Source organism: Canis lupus, chromosome 3 (genome assembly GCF_011100685.1).
Source record: "Canis lupus familiaris isolate Mischka breed German Shepherd chromosome 3, alternate assembly UU_Cfam_GSD_1.0, whole genome shotgun sequence".
Classification (NCBI taxonomy): domain Eukaryota; kingdom Metazoa; phylum Chordata; class Mammalia; order Carnivora; family Canidae; genus Canis; species Canis lupus.
Genome location: NC_049224.1, coordinates 52,235,619 through 52,262,366, shown reverse-complemented (window position 1 = coordinate 52,262,366; position 26,748 = coordinate 52,235,619). Strand labels below are relative to the sequence as shown.

The following is a 26,748-nucleotide window of genomic DNA, read 5'->3' as shown; positions in this document are numbered from 1 at the left end:
GGTAGGCTTCCTTGAGGCAGAAGTCATGTCTTATTCACCTTAGTCCTGCCATACCCAGCATAGGGCCTGGCACAGAGCCAGCAATCTAAAAAAGATTGGCTGAAAATAACAGACGGGTGAAGTCACGTGTCTAAAGTTGCACTGCTCACAAAGGACAAAAATGAGATTTGAGGGGTACCTGGGTGGTTCAGTGGTTGAGTGTCTGCCTTTGGCTCAGGTTGTAATCCTGGGGTCCTGGGACTGAGTCCCAAATTGGGCTCCCCAGAGGGAGCCTGCTTCTCCCTCTGCCTATGGCTCTGCCTCTTGCTTTGTGTCTCATGAATAAATAAATAAAATCTTTTAAAAAATGAGATTTGAACCATGGTTGCTGCTACTGTAAGGCACCTTTGTGTGAATTAGGACAGAGCTTCCTCTCTGAGTGGATTGACTGCAAAAAATGCAAGTCTTCTGTGTGGACCACTGAGAAAAAGGCATTCCTTCTCTGGCTGATGCAGCGCTGTACCAGGATCCCAGCTCGGCTGAGCCAGCAAGGACGAGATTTCAGCCCCATTCTGCTGCCCAGGCATCCCAGTTCAGATACAGCAAGGGATGGCCTGTTTAAACTGTGTCAGTCCTCATTTTGAAGCCCATACTCTTTTTCTCTGCCGAATAAATGGGAGCAATTCTCCATAAACATTTCCAAGCCAAAAGGAAACTCGGGTGTGCATGTGTGTGTGTATGCTTTTGGGCAAGAGCAAACCTCATCCTGTTGCCTGAGCATAGGTACCTGAGGCAGTGGGAAGATTGTCCAAGACAGACTAAAAAGGCTGTGGGATCCTCAAGGACAAAGAAAAGCCATTGCTGGGGCAGGAAACATTTAGCTGAGAGCATGGAGGAAAGGTATGTCCTCAAACACTTGATAAGAATTTGGATTCATGGGGCACCCAGGTGGTTCAGTGGTTGAACATCTGCCTTTGGCTCAGGTCATGATCTCGGGGTCCTGGGATCGAGTGCTACATCTGGCTATCTGCAGGTAGCTTGCTTCTCCCTCTGCCTGTGTCTCTGCTTCTCTCTCTGTGTCTCTCATGAATAAATAAATAAAATCTTTAAGAATAAAAAAAGAATTGGGTTCAAAATCTGAAGGCTGAGGGACTACAAGCAGAAACTTTGCATTGCCTGCAATTAGCAATAGAGGATGTATTATAAGGAAGTGAGCCTTGTAGAGAGAGAAGAGAGTGGGGGGATCTAAATGAGGATCAAGTGAGACTGAGCTTAAGTTTCTGCATCTGTGAAGTGGGGGATAATAAGACTGAACTCGTGGGGGATTGAAGGACATAATATAGGTGAAATGATTGTCATAGCATCTGGCATATAGTAAATATGTACTAAGTGCAGATTGTGAGGATTTTCATGAAAGGATAGATGATGGGGACGGTGATGGTGATGATGATGGTGTTAATCATGCTGTTTGTTGGTGATGGTGATGATGGGGAGTGGTGGTGTAATACTTAGGGTAAGAAATGTCTGCCACTGAATATAGAGGTGAAAAGAGCTCAGCCAGCCTCTTTTAGAATGGGAGAAAGAACAAGAGCCTCTCATCCTGCTTTTGTTCCCATCTCCTCCTCTTGTGGCTAATGCACATACCAAGCAGAGCTGCTAAAAGCCTTGGCAGAAGAGCCACAGGAGGACAGAGTGAGAGGAGAGAAAGCTCTCAGGTCCTCCAGGTCCCCCTCCCTAGTACTCCATCATCTCACTCACTTGGGGACCTGGTGTGCCCTGGGACTCCTGAGAGGGACAAAGGAGCACGGGCTGCGGTGGGGGCTCAGAACTCAATGTTCTTCCTGGGCTAGGAGCACAGTGGGAGGGAGTGGTGGGCAATTAGAAGTTGGAACATCTGGGAGAGGCAGGCTGAAGAGCCGTGGAATAACATGTGTCATCTGAGGCACTGCCTTGACTGGTGTCAGCATTCAGCAAATCTTTATTGCGTGTCTCTGTGCCCTGGCACTGTGTTAGGCCTCTGGAATCAGTAGCTGCAAAACCAAAGTGGTTACTGTTCTCACGGAGAGGACTTTAAACGTGGCCCAATCCAAAGATACTATTACTTTTTGAGTAAAAGCATTCACAGTTACTCAGGCCAAATATTTTGGAACATGCTTGCCTCTTCTCTTTCTCTCTCTCTCACACTGCTTATCCAAGCCATAAGCAATATATCTTTAATGTATATTTCAAATCTGACCACTTCTTACCACCTTCAAGCCTTTATCACTCAAATCCAGGCAGCTATCATCTCTTGCCTGGACTATTGCAATAGCCTCCTGGCTGGTCTCTCAAGTGTCTCCTCTCCCCATGACAGCCAGAGTGAACCTTCTAAAACACAAGTCTGCTTCTGCTATTCCTCTGCTCAGAGCCATCCTGCAGCTTCTTATTTCATTCTGAATTGAAGGCAAAGTCCTTCCAAAGACCTCCCAGGCAGTCATAGTCTTGGTCACCTTTTTTAACATCAGACCCTGAGAGCAATGAAATGAAATCCACTTCCTGGAAAAGTCCAGGAGGAAAGACAGCCTCAGGCCTCCTCTACCACCAGCAGATCTTCCAGGAAGCCCAGTGAAACAGCCTCCCCATGCTAGACTCTGCCTTAAATCAACAAATAGCAAGAATAATAGTGGGAAGTCAGAGGGTTTTAAAGACACTCTTATAAATGAAAATCAAATGAAAGTTAAACGTTAGGGGGCACCTGAGTGGCTCAGTTGGTTAAGCTTCCAACTCTTGATCTCTGCTCAGCTTCTGCACTGGGCATGGAGCCTGCTTATGATACTCCTTCTCCCTCTCCCTCTGCCCCTCTGCCTCTAAAAAACAAACAAACAAACAAACAAACAAACAAACAAACAAAAAGAAACAAAACCTGCTGAACTATTTTCCACAATGACCGCACCATTCCTACCAGCAATGTAAGAGAATTCCAATGTTCTACAACTTCACTAATATTTATTATTTTCCTTTTTGAAAATCATAGCTGTCCTCGTGGCTGTGAAATGGTACCTCACTATGCTTTTGATTTGTGTTTTCCTGATAATTGATGATGTTGAGCACCTTTTTATGTGCTTATTGGCCATTTGTGTATACCATGTTTTGCCTATTTTTCAATTGGTTTGTCTTTTTGTTGCTGAGTTGCAAGAGTTCACTTTTCAAGATTTTTTTTTTCTTTGCAAGATTTTTGAATTTATTCATCTGAGAGAGAGAGACAGAGGGAGCACAAGCAGTGGGAGGGGCAGAGGGAGAGGGAGAAGCACTGTGCAGGGAGCCCCACAGAGACTTGATCCCAGGACCTGGAGATCATGACCTGAGCCGAAGGCAGACAGTCAACCATTTGAGCCACTCAGATACCCTGAGTTGCAAGAGGTTTTTTTTTTTTTTTTTTTTTAATATTCTTGGGGATCCCTGGGTGGCTCAGCGGTTTAGCCCTTGCCTTTGGCCCAGGGCGTGATCCTAGAGTCCTGGGATGGAGTCCCATGTCGGGCTCCCTGCATAGAGCCTGCTTCTCCCTCTGCCTGTGTCTCTGCTTCTCTCTCTCTGTATCTCATGGACAAATAAATAAAATCTTAAAAAAATAATAATAAAATAAATATTCTTGATACTAGACCTTTATCAAATATATGATTTGCCAATATTTTCTCCCATCCTGTGGGTTGTCTTTTCACTTTCTTGTGTGTTTTGAAGCACATTTTTAAATTTTAATGAAGTTCAATTTAATCTATTTTTTCCTTTGATTGCTTGTGCTTTTGACGCCATATCTAACAAACTATTGCCTAATCCAAGGTCATAAAGAATTATGCTTATGTTTCTTTCTAAGACTTTCATAGGTTGCTCTGCATTTGATAGTTTCAATGACATTCTCTTATGTTATCTAATAATCAAATCAGATAATTATCAAATATTAGATATAAGAACACAGACTTGGAGATGGTGATGCCTAAAATCACGACAGAGTCCGAACTTGGTAGTGTGGGAGAGAACCCTGGAAAAAGGGAGATAGGAGTCCTGGGTCACAGTCTCCATTCTGCCGCTTGGGTCTGTATGAACTTGTACAAGTCATGTCCCTCTTTGGGTCTCAATTTACTCATGCATGGGCAAGGGAGTTGGTCTTGAGTAATGGCAATAATATTTTACTGAGCATCTATCACATTCCAGGCTTTGTGCCAGGCACTTGAAGTATAACACCTCTAATTCTTTTTTTTTTTTTTAAAGATTTTGTCTATTTATTCATGAGAGACACAGAGAGGCAGAGACACAGGCAGAGGGAGAAGCAAGCTCCCTGCGGAGAGCCTGATGCAGGACTCGATCCCAGGACCCCAGGATCACACCCTAAGTGGAAGACAGATGCTCAATCACTGAGCCACCCAAGCATCTCTAACACCTCTAATTCTTTCAGTAACCTTACTAGGTAGGTAAATCTTCATTTCCCAGAAGAGAAAATGAAGACTCTGCAGTCAGTACCTGTGAACACTCAGCCTAGAAATATCAAGACTGGGCCAAGTACCCACCCTGTCCCCTCTTACCCACTCACCCTTCCTGAGTCAGTGTGCTCCTCTGTAAAGGCTAACCAACATTCCTTCCCTCCAGAGTTCCTGTGAACAGTGTGGGTAGAGCCACTCATTCACAGTCACAGACCCACTCCTTAATGGGCACCTCCAAGATCTCAAACCCTATTGCAGGCAGGACAGAACAGAAAACAAGACAAAATCCCTGCCCTCATGGAGTTGACATTCTAGCAGGGGGAAGGGAAGCACAACAAAGAAGGAAATTTGTACGTGCACACACACACACACACACACACACACACACACACACACACACTCCCCAGGTATTATCAGATAGTGATGGGTGCTAATGAGAGCAACCAGGAAAGCAGGTGACTCGTGCGCGAGAACTGCATGATTGACGCTGGGACGTGTGGGGGCAGCCTGTCCAAGCAAAGATCATGGGACTAGGTTGGAGCAGGAAGCTTTTCTGTACTTGCACTATATGCCAGCCACTGTATTGGAGCAGGGTGTTCAGAGAGAGCAGCACAGTCCTAGGGGTTCAAGGGCGCGCTGCGCAGGAGCGGACAACACAAAGCGGATCGTTCCTCCGCCCATGAAAAGGCCGCATCTAACCAAGAGATGAAACATTCTTTATCCACGCGCTTGCAAAGGTCTCCAGCAGGGCAGAGACATCACCCTAAGAGATCTCTGACCGGTCCAGATTAGGGCTCCCGGTTCATTTCTCTCCTTTGCAGCCGTGGGCCCCTTTGGCGGCGATCCCCCTCCGGACACCAGGGTGCGCTGTAACTGTCTCAGCGCCCACTGACGGCGCCGCGCTCTCCCCCGCCCTCGTCTCGCTGCACCGCACTTCCGGGGGCGGCGGAAGCCGGGGCCTGCGGCGGCGGGCGCGGGGGCCAGAGGCATGGCGGGGGCGGGGCCGGGGGAGGCGCGCGCCGAGCAGGCCGGGGGGTCCCTCGCCCCGGCCCTTTGAATTCGGACCGTACAGGTGAGGACTTCTCCTTCCTTGGCCCAGCCTCCAAGCCCGTCCGGCCGTCCCGGGGGCCTGCCCCGGGTTCCCGGCGAGGGGCGGCTCCCTCCCGGCAGGCCGCCGAGGCCCCGCGGCCCCCGCCCTCCCTGAGCGGTCCCTTCCCATTGAGGCCCCGCCCCGGGCTTCTCTTTCCGGGGGCGCCCCCTTGGGTGCGTGTGCCCGCCCCTCGGTATCCCCTTACGGTTCTGGAAGCCGGCGGGCGTGGGGGGGGGGGGGTGTGCGCCGGCGCCCCTGGGGAGGCTGGGACGCCGCCTCGGGGAAGGGACCTGCTCGCGTCCCGGCACGGCTAGGCTTTCTGCTGTCATTCACAAATAACGTACCGAACGCGTACGCAGGGAGCAGCCGGGCTCAGAAAACCGAGGTGACCCGAGCGGACGTGGTTGCTTCCTGCCTGGGGAGTACGGTTTAGTGGGAGAGTCGATCCTTAAAACACACAACCATGCAAGTAGCGGTGCGTGTTCACGTCGTGGCAGTCCCGATGGAGAGGACAAAACAGGAAAAGCAATGGGGGAGGCCTGCTTCGATAAGGATGATCAAGGAAGACTTCCTGGAGGAGGTGACCCTTGGGCTGCCACTGGAGAAGTTACGGCGAGGGCTTGGGGAAAGGCGCCCCACCCCTAGGCAGAGGGAAGAGCCCCTGTGGATACCCGAGTTAGCAAAAAACCCCTAGGGTGAGGCAGGTTCAACCTACAGGAGATGAGGCTTAAGGTGTGTCCACTGCGGTGCCGGGCAGACCCTATGTGTGCTGCTCAGGAGCTCACCTTCTGGTGCCACAGGTGGAATAACATGCAGAGACAAAGCTGCAAGCGTGGCAAGTGCCCTGAAGGCGACGTGTGGCCAGTAAGCCGCTCTTTTAGCTACTGGGCAGGTGGAGGCAGATTCCTCTCAGGAAACGACGGTTCGGCTGATGTCTGGAACGGGAGGTAGCAAGGGGCACAGAAGAGCTTTTTTAGGTTTCGGTTAATAGTTAAGTGTCGGGCTTCTGAGGCAGGAGATAGAATCCCTGTTGAAGCAAGGGATACAGTTAAGGGGAGAAGATGGGGGCACCTGGTGGCTCAGTGGTTGAGCATCTGCCTTTGGCTCAGGCGGTGAGTCGGCCTCCCCACAGGGAGCCTGCTTCTCCCTCTGCCTGTGTCTCTGCCTCTCTCTGTCTCTCACAAATAAATAAATAAAATCTTTATTAAAAAAAAAAAAAAGGGAGAAGATGGGGTTGGAGAGACAGAGCTGGGACCTTTGAGCACCTGGCTGGGACGTTAAGGATTTTGATTCTGATCATAAAGAGCAACGGGAAGATAACTGGCCTGTTCTAATCCGTAGGGGAAAGGACGTGGTCACAAAAGCATTTTTGAAAAGATTACTGGCTGTTGAAAGAAATGGATTTAGGTAGGAAGCTGGTGCAGTTTTTGCAGATGCGAAACGATAAAAGTTTGGATGAAGGTGCTGGCAGGTTGTGGTAGAAATAAGTGGAAGATGAGAGGACTCTTTAGGAGATAAAACCTCCAGAGTTTGGTGACTGATCAGAGGGCTGAGGGAAAGGGGCGTGAAGGAGGACGGTCAGGGTTCTGGTTCTTGGTGGTGGGAGGGTTGCTGGGCCATTCACTGGACTAGGGGAGCTTGGACAGGGCAAGCTTTTGGGAAAATATCGTAAGTTACTCTGACTTTTTTTTCGTAAGTCTGACTAGAAGAGAGTATATAATACTTTTTTCTGTCGTATTTTAATTGTTATGAGTGTGTTTTATTTTTATAATGAGAACAATAAGAGAACAAATTTAAAAAGCCGTAAATGTCTCCACCATGTCTCTAAAAGTCATAATTGTGTGTTATAAAATTGTGTGTGTGTTGGGGGGTGGGGTGTAGGGAAGGGGAGAGAGTGCATATGCTGAGATAAGTGTTAGGAAAGTCAGTGAGGATTTCCTGTAGAATTTGGAGCTGGAACTAACAGGTCCTCTGCTTACCCTACCCCTTCACACCTCTCACCCCAGTTACTGGTGTCTTTGCCTTAAGAAGGCAAATGAGAGAGTTTAAGATGGGGCTATGCAAAGTATATGTCAGTTTTCTTACAGTTAAGCATTGATTTTGTTTAATAGGTTTAGTGGCTCTTTCTAAGTTGAGTACCTGTGATATACTTGGTTCGGCTCATCAGTTAGTCTGCTAGGTGTCCTGCCATCCCTGGCCTTATCTGCCTTTGCCTTCCCATTCTGGTCATCCTCTCTGGCTCCAGCCCCCATCTTAGGTTGGCAGGGTGCTAGTTAGCAGGCTTGTCCTGGGCAGGGATTGAGTGATGCAGTTTTGTGTATTATTTGGTATTTTGAAATGCTTAAACCTTAATAGTGTGTTTTTTAGGCTGTATCAGAATAGCCACATCAACAATGTCAGTGTTACAAAGTGTAACTGTGTGCAACTTAGTATCTTACTGAGTTGTTCAGATATGGAGGATATTGCTCACTTTATCATGCCAAGGTCCTTTGAGAAAACTTATGAGAGAGATTGCTTTTAAGCTCTAGTATTGGGAAGGTGCTTCTTGCAAGCATCTATTAAGTTTTTATCTTATTGGCTGTGCAGATTCTGTAACTGATCGTGTTTTCCTTTTTACTTTGTATGCTGAGAAAATCAGGGCCACATTAGAAGGTTGGAAATCCTGCAGGTCCGCATGGTATGCATTTCTCTGTACATCTGGCTTCATCATCCTGTCCTACCTTAGTTTTCTCTTCATGATGATTGTTTTTTAAATAAAAATTTTGTACAAGTACAAATAATACTTTAAAAGCATATGTAATCTTTCTTAAAAAATTTTTTTTTACTTATTTGAGAAGACAGAGCCTGTACACAGAGGGAGAGGGAGAAGCAGACTCCCTACTGAGCAGGGGCTTGATCATGACCTGAGCCGAAGGCAGACGCCTTACTGACTGAGCCACCCAGGCACCCCAAAAGTATATGTAATCTTTAAAGAACAACAGTATAGTGAATGCTGATTTAAGAAAAAATACAGCCTTCACGTTTACCCTCATCCCATTTCTTACTTCTCACAGGTAACCACTGTTCTGAATTTTATGTTTATAATTCCTTTAGTTTTTGTAATTGTATACCACATATGTTGATAGCCTTAAACTAGAAATTGTTTGAAGCTTATATAAAGAGAATCACAAAAATATTCTGCTCCTTGCTTTCTTCAATCACCTTTGTATTCTGAGATCCGTGTAGGTTGTTATGTATTAACTGTAGTGCATTAATTGCTTCAAAGATTCCACTGTATGAATATGCCTGAAGGACTTGTTCTGGTCTTCTGTTGATGGGCACTTGAAGTGTCATCAGTTTTTACTTTGGCTGACAGTCCTACTGTGGACATTCATGTTATTTATGTGCAGACATTTCTCTAGATCAAGGTTTCTCATCCTTAGCACTGTTGACATCTTGGTCTAAATGTGGAGGGCTGTCCTGTTTACTAGTGGATGTTTGCCAACATCCTTGGCTTCTATTTGCTGGACACATATCACCCCTCCTTCCCAAATTATGACAACTAAACATTGTCTACAGATGTTCCAGAACTGCCCCAGTTAGGAACCAGTGGTCAAGATCAGTTGTTGGCAAACTTTTTGTGTAAAGGGCCAGCCAATAAGTATCAGGCTTGCGGGCCATGTGATCTTTGGTCTCAACTAATCATCTGTGCCTTTGTAAGGCAAAAGCAGCTATAGATAACGTGTAAATGAATGGGAATGGCTGTGTTCCAATAAAACTTTATTTACAGAAACAAGCAGGCAGACAAGATTTGGCCTGAGGGCAGTAAGCGCTCTTGCTGTAGTCTAGATCAGTAGGAAATATATTTATATTCTCACCAAGTACGTATAATTCATATATATAATGGAAACATTTTATAAAATAGTATTTACCCTTACTATGTATGATACAATTTGGTGTTTTCTATTTTATTCCACTTTTTATAATGTCAGCTATATCCACTAAATTGATTTCAAGGCCTCACTAATGAATTACGACTAGCAGTTTGAGAAATTTAATTTGCTCATAGAGGTATGTACATCTTTAAGTTGACTAGATAGTATCTATACTTACAGCATTTCAAATTTTTAGAAGGGGACAATATAAATAAATACCACATTGTGTGTATATTTTTATTTCTCAAATATAGACTGGATCAGTCTCTCCCCTGCCGAAAACCTGCAATAGCTGCTGTGGCACGGTGGGGCATGAAAATGTTTTCCAGTCTGGCTCCAGTCTACCTTCCTGGGCTTCTCTTTTATCACGCACACTGTGCCTCCTGGGCTCTTACCACTTGGAGTTACCCTGTTTCCCAAATATATCATGCCACACCTTCCAAGTGTATTTTTTAGGCTCCCTTCTTTCTAACTTGCTCCTCTTTTGAACTTTGCCTAATGAATTCTTTTCTTTTCTTTTCTTTTTTTTTTTTTTTTAAGATTTTATTTATTTATTCATGAGAGGCTCAGAGAGGGAGGCAGAGACACAGGCAGAGGGAGAAGCAGGCTCCATGCTAGGAACCCTATGTGGGACTCAATCCCAGGTCCCCAGGCTGGGCTGAAGGCGGCGCTAAACCGCTGAGCCACCTGGCTGCCCTGTCTAGTGAATTCTTGATCCTGCAAGGCCCATGTTGGAAAGTTGCTCCATTCATTCACTTGACATATTTCTGAGCACTTAGTGTCTCAGGTACTACTCAAGGTGTTGAGGATTCAGCAAGGAATTGGGCTGGGTGCGTGGGGTCTGGTGTGTGATGACAGATACTAAAAAGGTAAACAAAATAATTTCAAAACATGATGAGGACTGAAGAAAATGAAACAAGGTAGGATGATAGTTGACGTGAATGGGAAGGTAGGGGAAAAGCTGAAGAGTTGCTTTTTTAGCTGAGACTTGAATGTTGACACAGAATCAGCAAAAGGGAGCAAAGAAGTTGACCAGCTTCCTTCTGGTCTCCATGGTTTCTCAGGAAATCCACAGACATTTGAATCATTTCCCGCCAGGTAATAGATCATCTACCTGGTTACTTCTAAGATTTCTACTTTGTGTTTCAGTTAAGTTTGACCGTAATGTGTCTGGGCATGATTTCTTTGGGTTTATCACATTTGGGGTTTTCTGAACTTCTTAAACTTTGAGTTTACATCTGTGAGGGTTTGTTTCTGGATTCTCTGTTCTCTTCCATTGGTATATTTGTTTTTATGCCAGTACCACACTTTTTTTTTTTTTTTTTTTTTAATTTGGCTTTGTAATATGTTTTGAAATCAAGAAGTCTGAGTCTTCCAGCCGTTCTTTTACAGAATTGTTTTGGCTGTTTGGGGTTCCTTGATGTTACATGTGCGCTTTAGGATGAATTTTTCTTTCTTTCTTTTTCTTTTTTTTTTCAAAAAACACCTTTGGGATTTTGTTAGGGATTGCATTGAATTTATAGATTGTTTTAGGTAGTATGGATATCTTAACAGCCAGTAAATAAATATATTTCTTTAATGAATGTGCACTGAATGTCACTCTTAACACTGAACAAATTTGGTGTAATTCTATGTTTATTCTTCTGAGTATTCCCAACAGTGAAATGTGCTTTGAACGTGTTCTGGTGAATTAGGTCCTTCCCTCAGACCTGTTTTTATTTTTTTTTATTTTATTTTTTTTAAAGATTTTATTTATTTATGAGGATGCACAGAGAGGAGAGAGAGAGAGGCAGAGACGCAGGCAGAGGGAGAAGCAGGCTCCATGCACCGGGAGCCCGACGTGGGACTCGATCCCGGGGCTCCAGGATCGCGCCCTGGGCCAAAGGCAGGCGCCAAACTGCTGCGCCACCCAGGGATCCCCAGACCTGTTTTTAAAGTCAGAAATGTCAGGACTGCTTGCTGACTATAACCAGGGAAGGGAGAAATGCTGATCACTCTCATCCTGCGAGTTCCTGGGTCCAGGGCATAAGGAGGAAAATCTCTTTCACTTGTGTATATTTATGTTTTGGTCAATTCTGGTTTTGTTTTTTTTTTTCTTCTTTACTTTTCTACACAGAGATGTGATAATGGATCATCATGTTTCCACCATCAAACCTCGAAGAATCCAGAACCAAAATGTCATTCACCGCTTGGAGAGGCGGCGGATCAGCTCAGGCAAGGCAGGCACCCACTGGCATCAGGTCCGAGTATTCCACCAGAATGTCTTCCCCAACTTCACAGTTGTCAATGTCGAAAAGCCGCCCTGTTTCTTGCGTAAATTCTCACCTGATGGACGCTACTTTATTGCTTTCTCTTCAGACCAGACGTCTCTTGAAATCTATGAGTACCAGGGCTGCCAGGCAGCTGAGGACTTACTGCAGGGCTATGAGGGGGAAACCCTGTCCAATGGCAATGACCAGCGGTCAGTCAGCATCCGCGGTCGGCTCTTCGAACGCTTCTTTGTCCTGCTACACATTACCAACGTGGCTGCCAACGGGGAGCACCTGAACCGGGAGTGCAGCCTCTTCACTGACGACTGCCGGTGTGTCATTGTGGGCTCTGCTGCCTACCTCCCGGATGAGCCACACCCTCCGTTTTACGAGGTATATCGGAACAGCGAATCTGTGACCCCTAACCCGCGGTCTCCTCTGGAGGACTATTCCCTTCACATCATTGACCTTCACACTGGCCGCTTATGTGACACCCGTACCTTCAAGTGTGACAAGGTGGTCCTGTCACACAACCAGGGGCTATACCTGTACAAAAACATCCTGGCCATCTTGTCAGTGCAGCAGCAGACCATCCATGTCTTCCAGGTTACTCCGGAAGGCACTTTCATTGATGTGAGGACCATTGGCCGTTTCTGCTATGAGGACGACCTCCTCACTGTGTCAGCTGTGTTCCCTGAGGTGCAGCGGGACAGTCAGACAGGCATGGCCAATCCCTTCAGAGACCCCTTCATCAATTCCCTCAAACACCGGCTGCTCGTGTACTTGTGGCGCCGGGCAGAGCAGGATGGTAGTGCGATGGCCAAGAGGCGCTTCTTCCAGTATTTTGACCAGCTGCGGCAGCTGCGCATGTGGAAGATGCAGCTTCTGGATGAAAACCATCTGTTCATCAAATACACTAGTGAAGACGTGGTAACCCTTCGAGTCACAGATCCGTCACAGGTATGCTGTGCTCTCCTGCTCTTTACTACTCCCATCTGCTTGGTAAAATGGGAGAGTTTCTCTCTTGGCCTATAGCCAGCCTCTCAGAAATGTGCATTTTATGTATTCTTGAGTTTTTGTTATCCTTGGCCTCAGACTTAAAACAGTTCCATTTTTCTCTGGCCACATGTATTTATTTGGATGAATGGAAGCTCAGTCTCAAGCCATTGATATGTGGGTAGTCAACTCTGTGATCATTATCCTAATACTTGACCAGAGCATTTTCAGTATCCTTGAGATAGAAGCCCAAGTGCTACAAGGTCAAAATTTGGACTACCTGTGGATAACCCTGCCCTGATTTTCTGAGACTGTGGCTTTTTGGTCTGACCTCTTTAGTTCTAGGAATGAGAATGAGCCCACCATGCCACAAAAATTTTCTAAAAATTTGGTCTCTCTTTCCTGCTTAAATGGATAATGTCAGTGCATGTCTTCATAAAACCTTTGGGAGGTAACTAATAGGTAAGTTCATCTAACAGTTGAGTGTTATGACTTTATCCTGACCATACCCATGTGCTGGACCATAGGTTGGAGAGCAGTGAAAAAATTAAAAGGAAGCCAAGACTTATGATCTCTCAAGTGAATCATCACGACCAAAGGTCCTAGGGTTTTTCAGTGTGGATGAAAGATCTTGGAGGGGAGAGAGCTATTTCTTAAATGGGAACCTAGGGGTGTTAAGGGCACAGAAACCTCCCAGGACTCTTGGGTTGAAATACCATGTTGAAATTCAGGCTACTTTTGGGCATTTTTCTTTGAGAAACTCTCTACTTTAGTGTTGATGGAGTAAGAGACCTACCTTTCTGTACCTTTGCCACCTATTCTCCCATTTGCAGAATGTCTCCTTAGGTGTGAATTTGGGAAATCACAATAGAGAGCAAACCAGTCAGCTACAAAGAGGGCTGAGTGTTGTATCTCCCACTGACTTGCAGTTGGTTCTATTGCAAGAGACTGTACAGGCCATTGTTTCCTAAGACCTTACCAGTCATCCATGGTAAAATGTTTTCCAGTACTTTTCTTTGGAATCATAGCTTGTATATTCTAAACAAAGGTGGGTGGCAGGGAGTAATATGGTTGGAGATAGTTTTTCTGGATTCTTTTCTTCCCTGTTAATGATGAAGTCACCCATTGAGCCATCACAGATGAGCATCTAGTTCACGTTACGTTTCATAGGAGATTGTCAGTGACACTCTTGGCTCCTTTCACCTTCTGTCCTGTATTTCCCAGTCTGTCCTGGAGGGAAGGCTAGTAAAGTTTGTGTAATTTTATATTCACATAATTGTGATGGATCCTGGTGGAGCCCTGATAATGATCAAAGTGTTGTCCAGGTCTATAGAAAGGACATGAGTCAATCTTTTATTTAGGTTTGAGCTATAATTACCTTTTTCTTTTGGAGGGCATAAGTTATCTGCGATAGCCGCGTTTGAGATTATCCTCCTTCCCTTTGCTAAAACATGACCTACTTATTTCTGGTAGTTATAATGAATTGTGGCTGGAATCAGTACTAGAGCTCAGTGTTTTGCTTACAGAGTTTGTAACCTTAAACCCAGTTTGCCCTAGTTGTCCTCCCACCCCTTTCCCCGTTTTAATTTGAGAGGTTCCAATAAGGTTAATGAGTAAAAAGTGCACCTACATACAAAGCCTTGCTGATATTATGGGTATTATTCTCAGGTTACTCTCCAGCCTCCTTAATTTACAGCCATATTTAATTTCCAGGTGACTGTAAAAGTCATGTAATGAAAGCTCTGGGAAGGACTAATGACTAATAAAACAGGTGGGCACTGTGGCTCTAGGAATTGATGACAGAGACTTAAACTCAGTCATAGGAGGGGGAGTACTAACCTTAATGTTCTGGAAACTTCTAGATCAAGCTTGCCGATTGATTCACACTACCACATTCATTGTGACAAAAACCAGGGGTTCCTGGGGCTTCCTTGTTAGGTAGAGCAGAGCACTGGTTGTTTAGAGGGCTAGTCACCCAGGGCCCATTCAGAGAAAGTAGAAAACTCTGCCACCTATGGCATTTGAATGCTTTTCAGGTTCCCCCTCTGATCTTAATTGCTACAAATCTCAAATGTATCGTCCAAATGCTCTTGGCTGAAAGAACATTTATGAAGAAAGAAATGGAAAATGCCTCCCTGATTTTTCATTTGTTCAGCAGCAGTTCCCTGCTTGGTTACAACTTGCCTGGGCAGTTTTAGGACACAGTGTACTTCAGGTTTCTCTCTGCATGTTAGAAATCTTAAGAAGGAAAATAAATGTCCCTAAATTGAACTTTCAACTGTACATATACAAGAGAAAATAATTTGCCAACAGGCAGCTACAGGCTACCAATCACTTTCTCAGCAGGAAGGAAAATTAAATCTGGCATTTTAAAAAAGTGCTTTTTATTTCAGGCTGGGTTGGGTAGCAAGGAGGGGGAATAAAGAGTAGGAAGGAAAAATATTGAATTTGCAGAGTCAGAAATGCAAGATTGGAAACCTTTCTACACATGTATGTGGGCCAGTTCAGTAATTCTAGCAGCACAGATACGGTGGTAAATCCAGCAGTTCTGACCATAACTGATGGCCCTTGGCTGATAAAGTTTACTGAGGCTTCCTCCTCTCCCAGAACCACCTGGAGCCACATTTTTATGCTAGTGCAGGAGAAGTGTTTGCTTGTTTTACTTGAGTACTTTGAATTTTCAACCAAGTGGTAGGTTTCCAAGGCATGGCTGTATACCCAGCTGTCTCATAGCTGTCTCTGTTCTTCTGCAGGCATCTTTCTTTGTGGTGTACAATATGGTGACAACAGAGGTGATTGCCGTGTTTGAGAATACATCAGATGAGCTTCTAGAGCTCTTTGAGAACTTCTGTGACCTCTTCCGTAATGCAACCCTACACAGTGAAGTCCAGTTTCCCTGCTCAGCTTCCAGCAACAATTTTGCAAGGCAGATCCAGCGCCGGTAAGCTCTTCCACCAGGCTTAACAGGCTTAATTTTTCTTTAGACAATTCACTGGTGTTAGGCCAGTAGTAATGTCCTCCAAAAAACCCTTCCGATATTCTCTCTGCTACCTCGCTTTGGTTAGGTCTGCCTGTTGTAATCCCTTGGGTCATCCTGAACTTCTGTCTCTCAGCACCTATGGAATTAGTTGTGCGTTATCTGTGATTCCTCCTAGAGGAAGGAGAGCAGTGTGAGAGCTGCCTAAGAGATGCAGAAAGGTAGAGACTATATCTTTATTATTTATTCTTATAGTCTCATGATGCACTGTCAAGCATTTAAGCATTTTTTCAGTGAATGACTAAGGAAATAATTTTAGAACTTTTGGTTAAACATGATGTGTTGAGCACATGTGTTTATCTCTGCTCCATCCCCAAACCCCACTAAAATGACAATAAAGCAGTAAGAGGTATACATTTAACAAGAGCAAAGAGAATGGGAGAGGAGAGACATTGAAGACGGGAGATGATTGGCAACAGGAGAGGGATCTGAATCAGTGTCGGGAGCTGATAAGCTAATTGATCAGCGGTAACCTATGACTTGGCACACTCCAGAGAACAAAAACTTAAGACTGCAGAATTTAGCCATCAAGAAACAGGTTGCCTTGCTCCAGAGAACTCTGGAAAGGGTTGGGGAATCGGATGCTCCTAGTCACTCTGACAATACCTGTGACGTAGGCTTAAAGCAGGAGGATTGGGTAAAGGTCTGGAAAGGCCCCATTGCCCCCTTCTCTAAGCCTGCTCTGCCAGATAACTGTCTTCCCCACCTTCTCAGGAGGCTGGAGGTTTAGTCTCTGGAGAAATTGAGCCATATAGGCACTGGTTTCACATTCATGAGGCACAGCTGAGGCAAGGATGGGATTTGTCATGCTAAAAACAAGAATTAAGTGAAAGCCAACAAACTGAAGGTAAGATTCCTGTCCCCTTTATCAGATATGGCAGCCAAGTGTATACTTCTCAGGCAGGAGGTTAGAGATTTTTCCCTAGGGAAAAAAAAATGACCAACCCAGAGAAGAGACCCTCAGATATTCATACTTGGAGTCCCTCTTCAAACACCTGGGTGACCCTCACTTAATACCCCACATCAGCCAGGTCTTCCTATGAACTAGAGTTCCTGATAGAATTATCTGAGCACATGATTATGACATGAACGGTTACTTTGGGTCATTTGCCCAAGCTGAATCCACTCTAGTCTGTAATGCCTCATTCGACGCCACATACTAAATTGCTCCTCCAACTCTAGCCAGTTAGGGAAAATATCTGTTTTCAGGTTTCAAGATAGGTCAGACCAGAGTGAACAAATGACTCCGAATAAGCATCACTGCCACTGGAAAAAATGAACAAAGCAGGTACATTAATGTAGTGGCATCATCTTTATGTGAAAGGGTAGTACTCAATTAGAAATAGATGGATGCTGGTTTTCAGACAGGTTACTTGCCTTTTCCTTTTTTTCTGGTTCACATAAATTTTCTGCCCTATAAGCATTTCTGTTCAGCATAGAAGGATTTTTGGAGGCAGAACATGGATCAGATTTTGCTTTTTTCATTTTGGAATGAATGTTTCTGCTTTTATTATTTTTAAAAAGATTTATTTATTTATTTTGAGAGCAAGGTGAGGGGTAAAGAGAGAGGGAGAGAGCAAATCTCAAGCAGACTCTGTACTTAGAGCCCAGTGAGGGGCTGGATCAGGATGAGATGACCCTGAGATCAGGACCTGAGCTGAAACCAAGAATCCAGACACTTCACCAGCAGTGCCACCCAGGCGCCCCTGAATTTTCTTCTTTCAAATTAACTTTAAAATCAGGCAGATCATTATCAATAATTACAAAGCTCAGTACAGCTGGCTGAATGAAACCATCAAGGAAGTCACTAGGAGGTATACTTAAACGAGGACAGGGATTTTTATCTTATATTCACTGCTGTATCCATAGCACCTAGGCCAGTATCTTTCATGTGGGAGAAGCTTATTAGGTATTTGTGGAATGAATGAAGTCACCTAGTAATTAGAGGAAGCTGTGTTTTTTGAGAATTATTTCAGAATACATCTGGAATTAAGTGAAATTGTAGGAAGTCTCAGGAGGAGAAAATAAAGGTTTAAAAGAAAGGCAGGGTTCCAGCTCTGTGATCCTCAGAATTTTGCCTCATACCACCAAAATATTTTGAACAACTGTAGATAGCCTCACACATGGATTTTTTTTTTTTTTTTCTTACACATGGATTTTTAAGTTGATCTTAAAATGTTCTTGCTGTTATATTTAAATAACTGCAGAAGATGCAATTTTCAGTGTATATTAAATATTGATTTTTAAAAATAAAATTATTACAAGCCTTTTCCCCCAGCTTTATTGAACTACAATTGGCATATAACATTGTATAAGTTTATGGTGTATAACTCAACACCTTTAAACATAACCCAGGGAATCTAGATGCCATAGTAGTTGGTCTTCAGTATTTGATTATAAAAAGGAGAGAGCCAATTATGCCCATACTTCTGAAATTTTACATTGTTTTTTCTTATGTTCAAATTCATATATCTATTTTATCTCCTCCACAGAATTGTATCCTAGTGCAACATATTCCATTAACTGTCTTGTCATGCTTTGCTGCATTGAAAATATGTATGTAAATTAGAGTTATTTTTTTTCTTGTGAACAATGACTCTATATGCTCAATTTTATAGTCCCTAGTAATCTTTTAGTAAAAATAAGTGAAAGTGGATCCATTATAGGTTAAATGTCCAAGAAAAAAAGGACACCAAGAATCATGAGTAACTTAAGAAAAATCTTTATTTTGAAAGAGACCAAAATAAAACAAGCAGTAGAAAAAATAAAGGAGGAACATTGCAATTGCTGAAATAATTGAAGCTGTAAAACAAAACAAAACAAAACAAACCCCAAAACATTCCTAGAACAGAAATTTAAACTTTGTTAGACATAGTTGAGGAATTCTCCAAGAAAGTAGAATAAATAGATGAAAGTAGGAAAATGGGAGAGAAATGATTTAAAAAAAAAAAATCAGAAAATTTGCCCAGGAAGTCCAATATCTGGTTGTTTCCAGAAGGTGCAGTAGAGAAAATGACAGGGAGGAAATAATGTAAATAGTTTTCTGGTCCTGAAGAACATAAATTTCCAGATTGGCAGGACCTTTCATTGGTGTGTTGGGGCTGGCTCCTAATGGCTCATGAAGAGCCAGTTAAGCTATCAGGAATTTTTGCAAGCTGTTGCCAAAAGTGGTCATTATTAAAAATTAATTATTTCCTAGTTATTTTACTATTATTCTCTTGAGTTTATATGCATATTTTATCTAGATGGTGAAAATACAGTATAGTTATGTGCTACTGCTCATCTTCAGACAGCTCCACATTCAGTGCTGTCACATTGGTACCCTGAAATTGACCACAGCAGTAGGATTTACAGCACAGAAAGTGGCAAGTGCTGTAAAGCATGGCTTTTGCCCTCAGATAAAAAGTTATTAAATCTTTATTAGGCTGTCTCCAGTTCCATCAAGTACCCAGTGAGAAAAAGACCCATACTGAGGCATATCATGAAATTCTGAGACATTGTGGGAATGCCTGGGTGGCTCAGTTGGTAGGGTGTCTGACCAGTATTTTTTTTTTTTTTTAAGATTTTATCTATTTATTTGACAGAGCAGCAGTGGGAAAGGGAGAAGCCTGAGCAGGGAGTCTGACGTGAGGCTCCATCCCAGAACCCTGGGATCATGACCTGAGATGAAGCCAGATGCTTAGCCAACTGAGCCACCCAGGAACCCCTAGAGTGTCTCACTCTTGATTTTGGTTCAGGTCATGGCTCAGGTCATGTGAGATCAAGCCCCACTTTGGGCTCAAAGTAGAGCCTGCTAAGGATTCTCTTTCTCCCTCTCTTTGCCCCCCCCCCCCCAAATAAATAAAATCTTTTAAAATGAAATTTTGGATCATTGAGGATAAATAGAAAATTATAAAAACTTGCAGAAAGAACATACATTTCACATGTCAAAAAATAAGTCCTCAGAATGGTATTGGACTTAATAATAACACTGAAAGCTTGTAGCCAATAAAATCATGCCTTCTGTGAAAAAAAAATGATATCCAGTCTAGAATTGTATATCCAATAGGATGGAACAAAGACCTTTTCAGACATGAAAGTTCTCAAAAAATTACCTCTCATGTACCTTTTCTAAGAGAGCCTCTGGAAAATGTGTTTTCCACACAAATCACAAAATATGGTACAGGAAATAGTCTGAAATTGTGTAGTTGGGTGAAACTGATGGTTTAGGAAAAGGTAAGAAGAATTGATTATACGAGAGGTTGTGGGATCTAATACCTAGGGAGGAGGTTCTGTGGTGCTGGAAGGATAAACTCTGCAAATTTAGAAATACTCATGAATTGAAAGAGTCACCTGGACAGAGTGAGAGTGAGCCAGGGGACATCACAGGGAAGACTGCCTCATCTTTTTGTCAGTGGGGAGCATGGAGAGTGGAGGTAGTGGTGCTGCTGGGGGAAGACAAACTGCTTCAACCTAGAGGTTGTCCTGGAGGCTTTGACTTAGGATCATCATATAGCTGTGGGCCGGCCAGCCCCCATGGTTTGAAGCCAGTGAGCCAGGCAAGGCATAGTGTGGATTATGAGAGGAGGTAGTAGGGGTGCCTAGGTGGCTCTCAGTGGGTTAAGTGTCTGCCTTGGCTCAGGTCATGATCAGAGTCCCTGGGATCAAACCCCATGTCAGGCTCCCTGCTCAGTGGGGAGTCTGCTTCCTTTCCCTCTGCCCCTCCCTGCCCTTGCTTGTGCATGCTCTCTCTCTCTCAAATAAAATCTTAAAAAAAAAAAAAAAATGAGAGGTAGTATTAGAACTTGGCTGAAAAGCAGCTGAAAACCAAAAACCTCAGGATCTTTGATTCAAACTCATTCAAAAGGGAAAGAAAGAAATTCTCCTTGGCCCAAGATTTAATGTTATGATTGACACCGAGGCTGTGAAAATTAGTCTCAAGAGGAGTAACGGAAAAGCAGTATTGATAGCTTGGCTGTCTTCGAGGGAAACAAAATTATTGATCTCCATCCAGCATCAGAGGTTAATGGTAAAGACAGAATCCATCTCATCAAGTTTTCTGGTCTCCACAAATTTGGGAGCATTCAAGTTTTAAAATTTATTTCATTAGTTTTCATTCCATTAATTTCAGGCATGAGATGTTATGTTTTTTCCTGGACTAAAAATATATTTTCCCCTTGAATTTTAAACCATATGATCTGCTTTGATATAGAGATTTTTAAAAATATATTATTGATAGTTGGACAGTCTTTCTAAGAAACTATAGGAAAGTGAAAAAGAAGAAAAAAAAATAAAAATGTGATTACACAAACACAATTATCATTTTGATGTATTACTACCAGTCTTTTTTTTTAAGTCCTAGATTTTTTTCTTTGTTTTTTAAATCATACTGTGTATACAGAATGTATCTTGTTTCTTTCTTTTTTTTTTTTTTTTTTTTTTTTAAGATTTTATTTATTCATGACAGAGAGAGAGAGAGAGGCAGAGACACAGGCAGAGGGAGAAGCAGGCTCCATGCAGGGAGCCTGACATGGGACTCCAGGATCATATCCCAGGCCAAAGGTGGTGCCAAACCGCTGGGTCACCGGGGCTGCTCTGTATCCTGTTTCTTTTACTTACCGTTATGGTAAATATTTCCTCTGTTACCATGTAATCTTTGAAAATCACAGTTTTCCATTAGGTTTTTAATTTTCTGTCAATTTATCATAAAGAACGCTGTATTGAATGTGCACAGCTATTTTTCTGCATATGGGATTGCTTGCTTAGGGTAAATTTCTGGAAGTGTAGAAATACTTGGTGACGGGATATGTATTTAGTATTCATGACAGTTGTGAAAAATGATTGCTTTGTTATTATTACTACAAATAAGTGAGATACGTGATTGTGTCCGTGTTACTATTCTTTAGATACTGGCGTTTCTGTGGGAGTACAGGTAGCTAGCTCTGAGCCTGAAACAAGGAATGAATAATTTGTCGAAAGTTTTGATGAAAGTTGGCTTATCACTGATCCTGAGAAGAGTCAGAGGCTGCTCTTCTCCAGGAGATCCTCTGTTCTCTATTAACTCCTTTCTAATGCAAGGTGAAGCTGTTATTTGGGGGAAGTAGATTTGAGTAGAAATGTTGTCATAGAATAGTTATGCTCGTTTTAAACTTGTTTGGAAAGTCTTTGTTAACTTTTCTAAAGTAATTTAATGTTCCCATTTCAAATTCTGTTTTCTGCTTTTTGAGAATATTTGTAGCCAGGCCAACTTGTGATGTGTGAGTTCTGTCTGACTTCCTTCACTATCTAGATTTCTATTTACAGAATGAGTTGTTTTTAGACGTGTTTTATCAGTTTAAAATCCAAGGCAGCATTGTGTGCCTGCTAACACAGCCTTCCTCACTGGTGCTTTATTTTAGGTTTAAAGACACTATTGTAAATGCCAAGTATGGAGGGCACACGGAGGCAGTACGCCGACTACTGGGTCAGCTCCCCATCAGTGCCCAGTCTTACAGTGGTAGCCCCTACCTTGATCTGTCTCTCTTCAGCTACGATGACAAGTGGGTGTCTGTCATGGAGCGACCTAAGACTTGTGGAGATCACCCTATCAGGTATACTGTCACTGCTTCAGCTGCTAACTGCCTGAGGGCTAAAGATGGCCCACTTTCCACCTCTTCTTCTTGGACCTCATTTCACTGTGATTGTGTCCACTTGTACTCATGGGTCGAATTGGAAGGATAGGCTATTTCTATAATGTGAGTGCTTTTGATCATGTAGGCCCTGGTCTCATAAATGAAGGAGTTTTGCTCTCCCTGGTCTCATAAATGAAGGAGTTCTGCTCTTTGCTTCTCATCAGAACATCAAATCCAGATACGTGTTGTTCCTTTTTAAAGGTATCCAGGGTAGGAAACCACATTCCATTTCATGATAGTGTTTATAGTTGAGACTTTATAATTTTATTTCACTCAAATTATTTTATCTCCTCATGTTACCTAGTAGAAAAGATAGCAGAGATAATTTGGGAAATAGGCAGTTTTGGAGAAACTCCTTGCTTCCTCACTTGAGAAATTTTGGAATGTAAACTACTGCATTATTGCTATAGAATGTCTTAGAATCAGTCCTTCCCTTACAAATGTCCATTCCCCAGTCTCCCATTCTCTCCGTTTTGGGAGCTTGTGATGTTCTGTGTACTATGTTAGGTACTAGGGAGAGTAACTGAAACCTCCACTGCAGGGTGATTTCAGGGGATGTGTGTCCCTGGAACCTTGGGCTGAAGAGCGAAAGGCCTTTTTCACTCTGCAAAAGGTGGTAGGCAATGTTTCACGATCCAGCTTTGTTGTGTATTAAATAAGTTTGTGTAACACATTCTGTACAGTTAATCACAGTTCGTGGTATTTCCTTTGGGAAATTGCAGTCATGTTCCAAAAGCCAGTTAACTTTTTTTTTTTTTTTTAATTATAGAAAGCTTTAAACATATAAAATGGGAGAGTATAGTGAACCTGCATATACCCACCATCCAGTTTTAACAGTTATCAACTCATTGTTAATGTTATTATCTCTTACCACACCCTGCCCCCAACTGCCACCCTTGATTATTCCGAAGCAAAACCCAGATTTCAGAGCATTATACTCAAATTTTGGTATGAATTTCTAAGACATAAAGACTTAGAAAAAATACAACCATTATTTTATCTTAAGAAAATTATCAAAAATTAATTAAGACCACCAAGTACTTAATTTTCACGTTTTCCTGTTGTCTTGTAAATATTTTTTTTATGGTTCCAATTTGTTCCCATCAGAATCTAAACAAGGTTCATACATTGCCTTTGGTCGCTACTCCCTTAAATCCATTTTATCCTGTAGGTTCTGCTTCCCTCTTTATTTTCCTTGCAGTGAAATTGTCCTGTAGTGTTACCCACATTCTGGTGTCTGCACACTATCCCTGGAGTAGTATTTATGATTTTTCTCATTCTCCCACATTTCCTGTGAACTGGTAGTTAGATGTAGAAGCTCAAACAACTCACTTTACCTTACAAGCCCTTTGTGTGTTGGAGACTGTGTGGGTAAGGTGAATATGGTTTTCCCATGTAAAAGCATATCATGGACTTCATGTGATATTGTCAAAGTAGCATGGGATACATTCCTCTCCTTTCTAACCTACCTTTCTAATTTGAAAAGAATAAGCTAAGTAACAAATTTGGAAGTGGCTGTTGCCCCTAACTAAGGGAGTTTTTCACTTATTTTTAATTTAAAATGAGAAATGTGAGGATATTAAAGGCATTGGAGGAAGAAATGCCATGACTTGAACACTTGTATTATGTATTCCATTCTGGTCTTTGTCAGTATGCATGCTTACATGTATATTGTTGTCATCCTGGTTAGCATCATCCTTTGTAGTCTGCTTTTCTTTTAGAAATGTTTTTTCATGTTGTTCATAGTCCTCAGAGTTAGAGTCTTAATGACGGCATATTATTCCCTCAGTTAGTTGTACCACAATTGATTGAACTAGTCCCCTGTCACTGAACCTTAATTATGTCCTGAATTTTTACATTGGAGCTGCACTAGAGTAGCTGTCTTTATTCATACACTATGTTCTCCATTTAAATTAAATTCTGAGGATGTAAATTCTTGGAAATGGAGTTACTGAGTCAGAGGCTATTAATATCTTTATGTCTACCATGTGTTTGCTTTCCAAAAGGGAAGTTATAGAGCTCTATAGTTCAAAGCTCTTCATTTTCTAGGACTTTCCCTAATTCAGCCCCAACCCCACTGAACATCTCTAGTTCCCAATACCCTAGGGTGTTTATTTTTACATATGGGAAAATGTCTTAAAGTATGAGGTTGAATGGAAGTATTAGATGAAAAATTAAAGGCTACTTAGTATTTTGTTTTTATCTGTGAAAAGAGGAACCTTCTAAAAGAATTTATTATTATTAGCACCATGCTCTAACCCACTAAGCTAACTGGCCGCTTGGTAAGAGTTTATTCTTAAAAGTGAAAAACTCAAATATGGGCTGAGATCTGTATTGTCGTGTATAGCAGCCACTCACCACGTGTGGATTGTTAAACACTTACAATGTGACTAGTCCAAGTTGAGATATGCTTAAGTGTCACACATCAGATTTCAAAGGCTTAATAAAAAAAAAAGTGAAATATCTCATTAATATTTGTTTACCTGGGTTACAGGTTTGGATACCAGGATTGGGTTAAATAAAGTATATTATTAAAATTATTTTCACCTTTTTCTTTTTAACTTTCTTAATGTGGCTACCTGGAAATTTAAAAGTATACATGTGGCTTAATTTCATTTCTAGCCCTGGCCTAGATAGTCTTGGGTCAGCTTTTCTGGAAAAGGGGAAGCTGTAGTTAAGGCTGTAACTAAGGGTCATCTTGGGAAAGAGAAATAATCCAATGACTCAGGACAGCACAGTAAAATTCATAATGACCCTGTGCATAAAATGAGTTGCTCAAAGGCAGTTTTGCGGTTCCAATAACTTGGGGCTGATGTAAGAAGAGATAGTGTAAGATTAAAAAATGAGTTGCCACATTCCTGTGCTGTGCAGATTTGTAGATGGTGGTGAATATCTGTACCATCCTCTCTTTCTCTCCTTGTTCTGTTTAGGTTCTATGCCCGGGACTCTGGTCTGCTCAAGTTTGAGATCCAGGCAGGCTTGCTTGGCCGCCCCATCAACCACACAGTGCGACGCCTTGTTGCCTTCACCTTTCACCCTTTTGAGCCTTTCGCTATTTCAGTGCAGAGGACTAATGCTGAGTATGTTGTCAACTTCCATATGCGACACTGCTGCACGTAGGTGCCTCACCAAAGTCCGGTTATCTGGTCTTCCAAGACATTCCCCCCTTCTCATCTCAAGGGGACTCTGAAGCAAAAGCTCCTGACTACCAGCTTTGTTGGTTCCAGACTGTAATACCTCAGATGGGGAGAGTCGGAGAGAGGAGTGAGGGTGTCTCAGTCTAATAGAATCTTTATCATATCCAACTACTACTGATTGATGGAAAGTCATCTGGTCTTTACCTTGTGGGAATGTCTAGCATTAATTAAGTCTGTTTAATTTTTGTTTTATATTGCATTTTATTGCTATGAAGATGAGAGCATTACCCCTTCCCCCTTGGCATCTGTTCTTTGGCATTATGGTATGCAGTCTGAAGCAGGGATGTCTTGTTTACTCACAGGGACTGTGTACATCCTTTCCACGTAGCCAACAACAGGGCTGTCTTTATAAAAAAAGAATAATAATAAAGCCTTGGTATTTTCTTACTTAAATATATCCCGTTTGATGATTGCCTTATGTCCTGATCTCACCAAATGCTTCTCACATCCGTGGGTTCTGGGAAGGACTGTGAAAGGGGCCAGAGGCCACGGCTCCAGCGGCCACCCTTGGGAGAACTTAGTGGTGTGTGCCTGCACGGAAGATTGTTCTCTGCCAGGACTGTTTTCTTCCCTGGGGTTTTCTCCTGGTAATTGTTACAGCTGGAGGAACTGGGCATAATTGTATGTTGTCATGTGGAAGCATGCTCCCATCTGTACCATCTGTGTCATGCAGGTGGAAGAGTGAGTAGTTCTCTTTGGCCATAGCAGATACAAACACTGTGTGGCACGTACGGCGATTGGGGAGCTCTAGCTGGCAGACACCAGGCGTCTCTAAAGAGATCAGACCGGTTGTGCCCGGACGGCTGAGCCATTGCAGCTCCTACAGACGCTTGCTGGGCCCCAGCCCACCCCCTTCTATATGGTCTCAGCTAGTGTTCTCCAGTGGGCTTGTCAGGCTGTTTATGTTTCATCTGCATAATGTATCCACTGTTTATGTAGTAAGCTTGTTCAGTAACATCTGACTTTGAAAGCAGCCTGGAAATGCTGGGTTTCAGAGCAGGTTGTGAAAGGAGCCATGGATGCAAACAGATGGATTCTGTATCCCTCTGCCATCCAGATTGACATCCCTTGGGAACATGACAAATGTAATATGAGATACTGATTCCCACTAAAAGCAGTTCAGCTAATTTCATCATCTTCAATATTGAACAACTAAATTCATTCTCATTTGGCATTCAATAC

At 42.8% G+C, this 26,748-nt stretch overlaps 1 protein-coding gene across 7 annotated transcripts; it reads left to right on the top strand.

Moving 5' to 3' along the window:
• The first annotated feature begins 5,407 nt into the window (after positions 1-5,407).
• On the top strand, positions 5,408-25,961 carry DET1 (DET1 partner of COP1 E3 ubiquitin ligase). 7 transcript variants are annotated; one of them, XM_038532797.1, is made up of 6 exons: positions 5,860-5,998; positions 11,554-11,677; positions 11,796-12,646; positions 15,436-15,623; positions 22,097-22,288; positions 25,300-25,961. In XM_038532797.1, exons 1-6 carry the CDS (start codon positions 5,987-5,989, stop codon positions 25,487-25,489), a joined length of 1,557 nt encoding a protein of 518 aa, XP_038388725.1. In that variant the 5' UTR covers positions 5,860-5,986; the 3' UTR covers positions 25,490-25,961. The 7 variants fall into 7 exon arrangements, with proteins under 7 accessions (XP_038388720.1, XP_038388723.1, XP_038388725.1 ...); XM_038532791.1 differs by lacking the exon at positions 5,860-5,998 and adding an exon at positions 6,229-6,387; XM_038532792.1 differs by lacking the exon at positions 5,860-5,998 and adding an exon at positions 5,408-5,505 and having other exon boundaries at positions 11,554-12,646.
• Positions 25,962-26,748: the final 787 nt, after the last annotated feature.